General features: G+C 42.9%; 1 protein-coding gene across 1 annotated transcript; it reads right to left on the minus strand.

The window, feature by feature from the left end:
* Window positions 1-3,410: 3,410 nt before the first annotated feature.
* LOC124144852 (perlucin-like) lies at window positions 3,411-9,672 on the minus strand. The gene is made up of 5 exons (XM_048389518.1): window positions 9,539-9,672; window positions 7,145-7,239; window positions 5,755-5,845; window positions 4,402-4,621; window positions 3,411-3,509 (listed from the first exon to the last, which is right to left on the minus strand). Exons 1-5 carry the CDS (start codon window positions 9,621-9,623, stop codon window positions 3,476-3,478), a joined length of 525 nt encoding a protein of 174 aa, XP_048245475.1. The 5' UTR covers window positions 9,624-9,672; the 3' UTR covers window positions 3,411-3,475.
* Between the last annotated feature and the right edge of the window lie 1,190 nt (window positions 9,673-10,862).

Genomic DNA, 10,862 nt, shown 5'->3' on the forward strand with positions numbered 1-10,862 from the left:
CCCAATGCAGCCACTCAGTAAAATAAGCAAAACAAAAACTTCCAAAGGCATCAGTTCTGCATGTATTTGATACATAAAGTGTCATAATTAAATGTTAAACGGTTTCCGAGTTAAGCTGCTACACGTATTTGAGTTTAAATCAAGTTTGTTGCCAAGGAAACCAAGGTACCATACAGCGTGTGTTTGATACACATGAAACGTTGCAATAGAAAATATTAAACGGTTTCATGTTATGCTCCGGAAACGAATGCTGCCGGGACGTTTTTGAGAGTAATTCCAGTTTGTTGCCAAGGAAACACAAAAAGATAAATTGTTTTAGAAATCCCAAAACATAGTAAGGCACCAGTTCAGTATATGAGTGATATCCATGCAAGTTTCATAAAGAAATATTAAAGTTTCGTGGCGGACGGAAACCACCCATTCCTAAATAAGTCTCAATGCAAATCAAAAGTTTAATGCTAATCTTTAGCTGTGATGCACACGAGATTCTATAAACCCTGGAATACACAGTTAAATTAAGGAGGCTTACTACATAAATTCATTGTAGGGGTTCGCCCCGATGAACCCACATGGGGTTCCACTCCGTCATCCTGCGGCCCCTGGGTCCTGGCTCTCAAACCCTTGAACTTCATTACTTAAAAGTGATTGGAAGCTCTGCTAATCTGGTTCAGTTACGTGAATTAAGCTTAATGTGTACGTTATATTATTCCTCCTTTATGCGTTTCTTTTTCTTCAAAAAGTGGATTTGGCACAGAAAAAGATCACATGGAAAGGACCCCAAGTGGACGGGAGTGATTGTTTATGATCAAAGGGAGGCAATCGTGTGTGTACAAGAGTAAGCTCCCTTGCCTTTAACACCGCACAGCGATTCGCTTAAAACTTCACACAATTCCGTTTACCAAAGGGAGCTAACCCCGTGCAACGAATCAAGAGTTATTGCCTCTGACTCAAAGGGAGGTAAGCATGTTTAGCAAATGGTAAATAGGATTTACACTTACTTCCCTTTGACCATCAACGATACAAGTTCTCCAATCAAATTATTGTTTTGTTTGTAGTTAACACCGCACTCAGGGGGCACGGGTGGCCCAGTCGTCTAAGGCGACGTGATTCGCTGTGCAGAGTTGCGTCCCTTGGGCACGCCAGGAACCGATGATTGTTGGTTCGAATCCCGGTTCGCCCCGATTTTGTTTCCAGGTTTGTCAGCACCATACCCGTGCTCGTGGGTTTAAAGTGGTAAATGTCTGAGACCTGCATCACTTCGGGCTTTCCTCCCACATTAAGCTGACACGCCGTGATATAACTGGAATAATATTAAAAGCGGCGTTAAACCCAACTCACTCACTCACTCACTTAACACCGTACTCAGCAATATTCCAGCTAAATGACTGCGGTCTATAAATAATTGAGTCTGGACCCGAGAATCCAGTGACTGACATCATGAGCATAGGAAAACGATGATGTACACCCGATCCCGTTAGTCGCCTCTCACGACAAGAATGTTTTGCTGAAGGCATATTCTTAACCCGATTTTCACCCGAAATCGTCGGTGAGCTTGAAACCACATCCGTGTCCACTCAGCATATGTTCCGCTAAGTACAAAACACTGAGACGAGTGCATGAAACCGTTGAATGAGTTGACCTTTAACCCAACAATCTCACGCGACACCTTCTTTATTCTTCCGATATCCTCGCTACAATTGAAGCTGAAGGGGTCTTTGTCGTATGAGGATGAACATAAATTTGGCCTTCTTTTATGGAGGACTGTTCAAGGATCCACGTTAATGTACGTCGATGTGAGTAGTATCATGTACGTAGATGTAAGTATCTTCTACGTCGATGTGAGTAGTATCATATACGTAGATGAAAGTACCTTCTACGTTGATGTGAGTAGTATCATATACGTAGATGTAAGTATCTTCTACGTCGATGTGAGTAGTATCATGTACGTAGATGAAAGCACCTTCTACGTCGATGTGAGTAGTATCATGTACGTAGATGTAAGTATCTTCTACATTGATTTGAGAAGTATCATGTACGTAGATGAAAGTATCTTCTACATTGATGTGAGTAGTATCATGTACGTAGATATAAGTATCTTCTACGTCGATGTGAGTAGTATCATGTACGTAGATATAAGTATCTTCTACGTCGATGTGAGTAGTATCATGTACGTAGATGAAAGTACCTTCTACATTGATGAGAGTAGTATCATGTACGTAGATGTAAGTACCTTCTACATTGATGTGAGTAGTATCATGTACGTAGATGTAAGTATCTTCTACATTGATTTGAGAAGTATCATGTACGTAGATGAAAGTACCTTCTACATTGATGAGAGTAGTATCATGTACGTAGATATAAGTATCTTCTACATTGATGTGAGTAGTATCATGTACGTAGATGAAAGTATCTTCTACATTGATGTGAGTAGTGTCATATACGTAGATGAAAGTACCTTCTACGTAGATGTGAGTAGTGTCATATACGTAGATATAAGTACCTTCTACGTAGATGTAAGTAGTGTCATATACGTAGATGAAAGTACCTTCTACGTAGATGTGAGTAGTGTCATATACGTAGATGAAAGTACCTTCTACGTAGATGTGAGTAGTGTCATATACGTAGATATAAGTACCTTCTACGTAGATGTGAGTAGTGTCATATACGTAGATGAAAGTACCTTCTACGTAGATGTGAGTAGTGTCATATACGTAGATGAAAGTACCTTCTACGTAGATGTGAGTAGTGTCATATACGTAGATGAAAGTACCTTCTACGTCGATGTGAGTAGTGTCATATACGTAGATGAAAGTACCTTCTACGCAGATGTGAGTAATGTCATATACGTAGATGAAAGTACCTTCTACGTAGATGTGAGTAGTGTCATATACGTAGATGAAAGTACCTTTTACGTAGATGTGAGTAGTGTCATATACGTAGATGAAAGTACCTTTTACGTAGATGTGAGTAGTATCATATACGTAGATGAAAGTACCTTCTACGTAGATGTGAGTAGTGTCATATACGTAGATGAAAGTATCTTCTACGTTGATGTGAGTAGTGTCACATACATAGATGAAAGTACCTTTTACGTAGATGTGAGTAGTATCATATACGTAGATGAAAGTACCTTCTACGTAGATGTGAGTAGTGTCATATACGTAGATGAAAGTACCTTCTACGTAGATGTGAGTAGTGTCATATACGTAGATGAAAGTACCTTCTACGTAGATGTGAGTAGTGTCATATACGTAGATGAAAGTATCTTCTACGTTGATGTGAGTAGTGTCATATACGAAGATGAAAGTATCTTCTGCGTAGGTGATACTTATTTTCTTAGCATGTGTCACTAATACGCTTCCATACATAATAAAATACTATCATACGAAGTTAATTCAAACCAACCGTTGTAAGGATGCTATATGTTTTATTTGAGAAATAGAGACAGGCAGCCGTCTTCGTGTTCGTATGTCCTTCAGCCGAACAGTCCTCCCGGGTTGACTCCAGCGCTGCGAGAAACGACGTCATAGCTTCAGATTGTTAACGTCGACGTCATTTGACAATTATAGTTTTCTAAGACGGTGCTTGCGATCAGTGCATTTTTTCGAAAGGGGGGCTCAAAGGATTAAAAAATAATGGGTAATAATGGAAATATTCGCATGCGTGTCATACTGATTTTACGAAACTTATGGAAAAATTCATGCATTAACCTCGATCTGGCTCGTTTTGTAAAACCAGTATGACACACATGCTTGTATGATAATATCTGTTCAGTGACAATGCAATATGAATATATATCCAAACGGTACATATCATTTCGGGATATGGGTGATGCGCAACTTTTTTTTCCAATTGATTTTATTATCAGATTCAGTGAATTGTGGACCTCAAGGACATGGTGGACATGGTGACGGGTGAGAAGTCCCAGAACAGCTTGTAACCCTGATCCCGTGAGCATATGTCGCCGCCGTGATTAGTTAAAATATTGCCGGATTATACAATATTCATTCTTTCAATCAGATAGGGTTCCAACTTTAAATCATTTAAAAAAATAAATAAATAAATCATTTAAAACAATAATAGATTTGTAAAGAATTATTTGGTTGGATTATGGGATTTGTGTGTTAGTATATTTACTAGCGGGCAAAAGAACGTATACACTTAATAATTGGATTTGACCCAAAAAATACAAACGGTATCAAAACGTTGCTTGTCTGAAAACAGTCGCCGAAATAGTGCAAGGTCCCAAAAATAACTAAGATACGCGTATTAAATAAATCACCCTCGAATAACCATTATTTGTTTGTTTCATTTTTAGCCACCATCAAACGTGTATGGGTGTTTTCCCTGACAGTTTATATTCTTATCTGCCTTGTGCTCATATTGATGAAAAAAGCTCACTCGACTTCGCAGATAAAGGCTTCTGAATAGCTGCAGTGCTCGTCATCCCACGAGTAGTCGGCGTGCATGGATAGACAGCGTTCCCCGGGGGATAGGTTGTTAGGTTCCCCCTGGTGCCAGAAAAACTGCGTGATTGGCTGTCCTGTTGACGCCCATATCCAGTCCCCTGACAGCATGTTCGTCCCGTCCAGCCAGAAGTCCACATTTCCTGGGTACAACGCTGTCGGGAGAGTGAGTGAATGAGTTTACACCGCGCTGACCAAAATGTCAGGAATATCGCGTCGAGTCAAGTTAATATGGAGGAAGGAGACCCAGAGCATCCTCTCTATCTCCAGGGCTGATTTCGGGACACCTACACCAACCCCTGCATCCAATCCCGTGGTTCTCGCGATCTCATATTACCTGGCCTTGATTTCGATCAGCCAATTTGATTGGCTACGCTACTCGGTCTAACGGACCATTCAGAATGCGAGTTACAAACAGCCTCAATGTTGAGTTGGCGATATCAACAACATGGCGGCCATTAATAACGATAGAGTTTGCGAGAAATTCAGCATTGAAAAATTGACTGACACGCAAAAGAAAGCCCTCAAGACAACTTGATGGAAAAGATGTCTTCATGTCCATTAAAACTGGCGGTGGCAAGTTCTCCCTCAACCATCTCCTCATTCCTCATCTCGACGTTAAATTGGTCGGTAGAATTATGATGAAAACCAAGGGCAAACCACGGGAATGGATCCAGGGGTAAATGTAGGTTTGCGGGAAATGCGAGCCCTAGATATATAGAGGATGAACCCAGTTCGTACACGTTTGCCACTTAAGCGAAATCCATGAACCAAGTTAATGGGCGAGTTGGGCCTTTGCGGTCAGCGGTATTCAAGTAATTACATTGCAGGGAACAGCAGACGGTTTGTGGCTGCTAACCCCCTTTTTGTACGCGGTATGCGAGAGTCTAATTAGATGGTATTCGTGACGCGGTATTCGAGAGTCTAATTAGATGGTATTCGTGACGCGGTATTCGAGAGTCTAATTAGATGGTATTCGGGACGCGGTATTCGAGAGTCTAATCAGATGGTATTCGGGACGCGGTATGCGAGAGTCTAATTAGATGGTATTCGTGACGCGGTATTCGAGAGTCTAATTAGATGGTATTCGGGACGCGGTATTCGAGAGTCTAATCAGATGGTATTCGGGACGCGGTATTCGAGAGTCTAATCAGATGGTATTCGTGACGCGGGACGCAAATAAAATCTTATTTCGTACGCAGATTCAACATTAAAAAAATATTCTACTATTACGTAAAATCTTTCCTTTATACGATTTGTTTTATCCTTCCTGGTAGACTGAACTCACCTTTGAGGGACGTGACGTAGCCTTTCAGGAAGTCGTGTTCCCTCTGACTCTCTACCTTGGCCAGGCTCAGCCCGAAGTCTTTGCAGTACGCCTACAGTAGAGACAAGGTTAGAGTGAGTGAGTTGGATTTAACGCCGCTTTTTACAGTATTACAGTTGAATCGCGGCGTGTCAGCTAAATGTGGGAAGAGAGCCCGCAGGGATGCAGGTGTCAGACGTTAACCACTTCGGTGAAACCCACGAGCACGGGTATGGTGCTGACAAACCTAGAAACATAATCAGGGCGAACTTGGATTCGATACCCACATTCATAGGTTTCTGGTGTGTCCAAGGGGCGCGTTAGACGACTGGGCCACCCGTGTCCCCGACAAGTTTAGCCTGCGTCTGTGTACCACAGTGAGGTGAGGTGAGGTGAGGTGAATGGGGTTTAACGTCGCGTCCAAGACTATTGCACTTATAAAGTGGCGTGCATGCACGTGTGTGTGTGGCTGATTGTACTAGTCCGGACTAATGCCGAGTTTAAAGTGCTAGTCCACTGAGATACCATGTCGCGAATACCCAACTCAGACACAGTATACTGACTCCGAGCCGACACAGTATACTGACTCCGAGCCGACCAGTCCTTGTTTTAGCCCCTTAATGCCAAGCGCCAGACAGGGTAACAACAAGTACCATTTTTTAATGTCTTTTGGTATGACGCGGCTGTTGATCGAACCCCGGACCTTACGCTCTCCGGGCGGACACTCTACCGCTATACCACGCTGGCGGTCTCGCACCGCAGACTAGACTTGCTCACACGGTTACCTTCACACTTATGGAGTCCCCATGTCTTTAGGGGCCGACGGGATATGCTTGGGACTGTTTTGGAAAGTTCTGGGGAAAGTATTTTTTCCCTTAACAAATCGCTCAGTGAACATGCAGCATGTTCGGAGTTATCATGTTTTGTGAGTCCAAAACGACATTTTGTTTCAGAGAAAAAACCCTGTATGTCTTGACAGGTGACTGAAATTATACCTTTTGTAGTACAAATAATATCTTTCCATATACTAACTATGTGGCAGGTTTTCATTAAAACGTCGCCACAAGATGTGGAATTAACATGACCAGTATTCAGAATTTCCATTGTTTCCCTGCTGGATTAATTCGAGACATGGTGACATTGTCCCAATTCCCAATTGCGGCCGCATGTATAATTGCAAACATTCAGTCGTAACTTGTATTTCATTACATAGAGGGGAATAATCTGTATGTCTTGTAGATCGTAATTTACTGTTTAATTGGATACGTGAGAAAACCAAACTGTCAAACCGACATCATAACCTGGTCCCAGTGGATGTCTATTGCATGGGGACTTGGTTGTAGGTGCCCGGACTTCATGACGTCATACGTACCTCAGCTTCCGGCCAGGTGGCCTTCTCAGGGAACACTTTGTAGCAGGAGTCATCATGGCGGACAAAGCCGTTCGGGCAGCTGAAGACGACTGAAACTTATAAACCATCAAGATGAATGAAATTATCAACCACCCATCTTCCCGAGGCAAGAGAGTTAACTGACTATAAAAGTCCAGTTTCCACCGTTGCCGAACTAGGCTGGAATTCCTGGGCTCGATCGTAGCGCCACCAGTGGCTATTACGAGTTATGTCCTTTCTATGCCTCTCCTATTGACCAATCAGATTCAACCTCTCGTATCACTTGCATTTGCTTCAAACAAAACGGTGGCGCCAAGTCAAGACGATCTGATCGATAATCAAGATCTATATTGTGATAAAACGAGTCTTACATCGCGAAGCACATCAAATCACGTGATCACCTTGATTAAAAACATGAAAAGATGTAGAAAATGTCTGTTTACAACGAGTTAGCGGTGCACATGCTTTACAAATCCTGCAGTCGACCGAAATCTGCTAACACTTTACGAACCGGATTTCGATTTCGGTGCGCGATTTTGATTGGACTATGCATAAACTCGTTAGTCCAGCCAAATGTAACTCCATAATACCAGCCTAGTTCGGCAAGGGTGGAAACTGGACTTTTATAGTCAGTCAACTCACTTGCCTCGGGAAGATGTCAACCACCAAGATGAGTGAAACTTATCAACCACCAAGATGAGTGAAACTTATCAACTATCAGGATGATTGAGTAAATGTTGTTTTCCGCCTTCAGCAATATTCGATGATGATATATTTGAGGCTGGTGTCATTGGGGATATTACATTCATCATATCAAGGAGTATCTCACAACAGGCGACTGCTTTCAGTCTAGCAGGGTTTGTAATTTTTGGGGTCAAATCCAATTTTCAAGTATATACTTTCTTTTGCCTGGCAGTCTGTTTGATTCTATCCTACATTTCCACGTGGAGACAAGCATGGATCACTGGTCATCGCGTTTGTCCCAGAATATTCACGTGGAGACAAGTATGGGATACTGGGTGTTTTAGCTGGTAATGGTATGGGTTACCATTTTGCCCCAGAATTTCCACAGATCATGGAGCATGGAGAAACGGGGACATATTCTGCCCCGAATCTCCACGACATTCCTGGGTCATGACCACAAAGGGATGTTGTATGTTGCATATGTAGTTTGTAGTCATGTCACTCGAATATAAAGGACAGTAAAATGTTATACATATTATTATTTTTACATTGTGAAGCATTTTTTTATTGTTGAGCCGAGCGGCATTCATTTTCACATTCAGCCGACACTGACCAACTGATACGGGGGCACGGGTGGCCCAGTCGTCTAAGGCGCCGCGATTCGCTGTGCAGATTTGCGACCTTTGGGCACGCCAGAAACCTATGTAGTCTAATGGTTGTGGGTTCGAATCCCGGTTCGCCCTGATTATGTTTCTAGGTTTGTCAGCACCATACCCCTGCTCGTGGGTTTCAACGAAGTGGTAAACGTCTGAGACCTGCATCACTTCGGGCTTTCCTCCCACGTTAAGCTGACACGCCGCGATATAACTGGAATGCTGTTAAAAGCGGCGTTAAACCCAACTCACTCACTCTAACTGATACACTGCTCAAAGTGGCGTTTAACATAGCGATAGTCATTTGGCTATTGAATACCCCGATGACGTGGGACGTTGTTCATAATATCCATCTCTGGTTTGTTTGGTCCTGACTCGACAATGTACACGCCGCCGTCATATGTGTGTCGTATTGGTGTGTGTGGCGTGACACGATACACTGAACACATACTATTGACATATTTGTTTGTTTGTTGTTTAACGCCGCACTCAGTAATATTCCAGCTATATGACGGTGGCCTGTAAATAATCGAGTCTCGATCAGAAAATCCATCGATCTAGGCAATGGGGATACGATGACATACATGAACCACGTCAGAGAACCTGACCACCCGGTCAGGTCCGATCCATTGATCTAGGCAATGGGGATAAATTGACATGCATGAACCAAGTCAGAGAGCCTGACCACTCGGTCTGGTCCAATCCATCAATCTAGGCAATGGGGATACGATGACATGCATGAACCAAGTCAGAGAGCCTGACCACTCGGTCTGGTCCAATCCATCAATCTAGGCAATGGGGATACGATGACATGCATGAACCAAGTCAGAGAGCCTGACCACTCGGTCTGGTCCAATCCATCGATCTAGGCAATGGGGATACGATGACATGCATGAACCAAGTCAGAGAGCCTGACCACCCGATCCCGCTAGTCGCATCTTACATGTCAAGCATAGTCACCTTTTACGGCAAGCATGGGTTGCTGAAGACCTATTCTACCCCAGATCTTCACGGGTACACTGTAGACATGTGTACTTACTACTCGCTGCCGACAGGGTCAGAAGGAACAGGTGTTTCAAGAAAGCCGCCATGTTGGAGAAGATAGCCGCAACTAACTCGGACATACTAATCTACATTGCGGTGATTCCGCGTATATATAGCATCAAGGTCAACACTATCTCTCCTGGTTTTAAATTGAAAATTTGACATTCATTATTTTCATGTGTGTCATATACCATCCTCGATTATCAAGTGTGTTATGTGCCCACCAGAACCTGGACCCATCATTTGAATCATAAGATGCTAAATGTTGCCATGCAATCAAATTACGCTCATGAGTGAGAGAAATTCCGTGCTGAGTTAGTGACGAGAGATGGTGACGTCACTTCCGAAACGAAGCTATTGTGGAATAGAGTATTTATCATAATAAAATAGTGAGGTAAGTTGAGGTGAGGTTTAACGTCGCGTCCAAGATTACTGCACTGATATAGCGACGTGTATGCACGTGTGTGTGTGGCTGCTTGTACTAGTCCGGACTGATGCCAAATTATAGTGCTAGAAACAGTGAGATACCATGCCGCAGTTTAACATGAATACCCCACTCAGACACAATATACTGACTCCGAGCCGACATGTCCTTGTTTTAGCCCTTTAAGGCCGAGCACCAGACAGGGTAACAACAAGTACCATCTTTTAACGTCTTTTGGTATGACGTGGCCGTGGATCGAACCCCGGACCTTCCTCTCTTCGGGCGGACGCTCTACCACAAGACCACGGAGGCGGTCTAATAAAATGGAAATATAGGATAGGTCACAAATCAGTTGAAGTTAAGCAACGTTAGTTACGGAGAGTAGTTGGATGGGTCCTGTCTCACACTGAAGCACATTTAACACGTGGTGTCTCCTTGGGCAAGTTTGTTCGAAATGTGCCTCTGTTCACTCAGAAGTGAATAGGTACCCGGTAGGATGAGAAACAATGTGGTTGTTAACCTTCAAAGGCCTCATAGGCAACTTAGGTTGTATACTCCCCAGGGAGCTGGGAATGATTGTTGAGTGCACTCTGGTCCACTGACTATCGCTATGAGCATGTGGAAATATGCGCAATATAAATGGCCTATTATTAAGAGATGTCGACATTTTGGAAACTTCAAAATTCCAGAGTTATAGTGACTGTGTATTTCGGCATAACGGTAGTGTAAATACTGGATGTCCACATAGTAAACATTTCATGTTTGTGAGTGGATTTGGATTTGGATTTGGCAGTATCAAAGTGTTTATCAATAATCAAATCTTAACAAACCCGTGTAAGGTCAATCACCCAAGCGGCTAACGTCTTGTTCCAGATGACATAGCGTCATCTCCATT

Source organism: Haliotis rufescens, unplaced genomic scaffold (assembly GCF_023055435.1).
Source record: "Haliotis rufescens isolate VD_foot unplaced genomic scaffold, xgHalRufe1.0.p SCAF_8, whole genome shotgun sequence".
Classification (NCBI taxonomy): Eukaryota; Metazoa; Mollusca; class Gastropoda; order Lepetellida; family Haliotidae; genus Haliotis; species Haliotis rufescens.

Coding starts and splice junctions, on each gene's coding strand:
- LOC124144852 (XM_048389518.1), bottom strand. CDS start 9,623: ATGTCCGAGTTAGTTGCGGCTATCTTCTCCAACATGGCGGCTTTCTTG. Junction 5,846..7,144: donor CCACCTGGCCGGAAGCTGAG/GTACGTATGACG, acceptor TCTCTACTGTAG/GCGTACTGCAAAGACTTCGG. Junction 4,622..5,754: donor CTACGTCACGTCCCTCAAAG/GTGAGTTCAGTC, acceptor CTCTCCCGACAG/CGTTGTACCCAGGAAATGTG.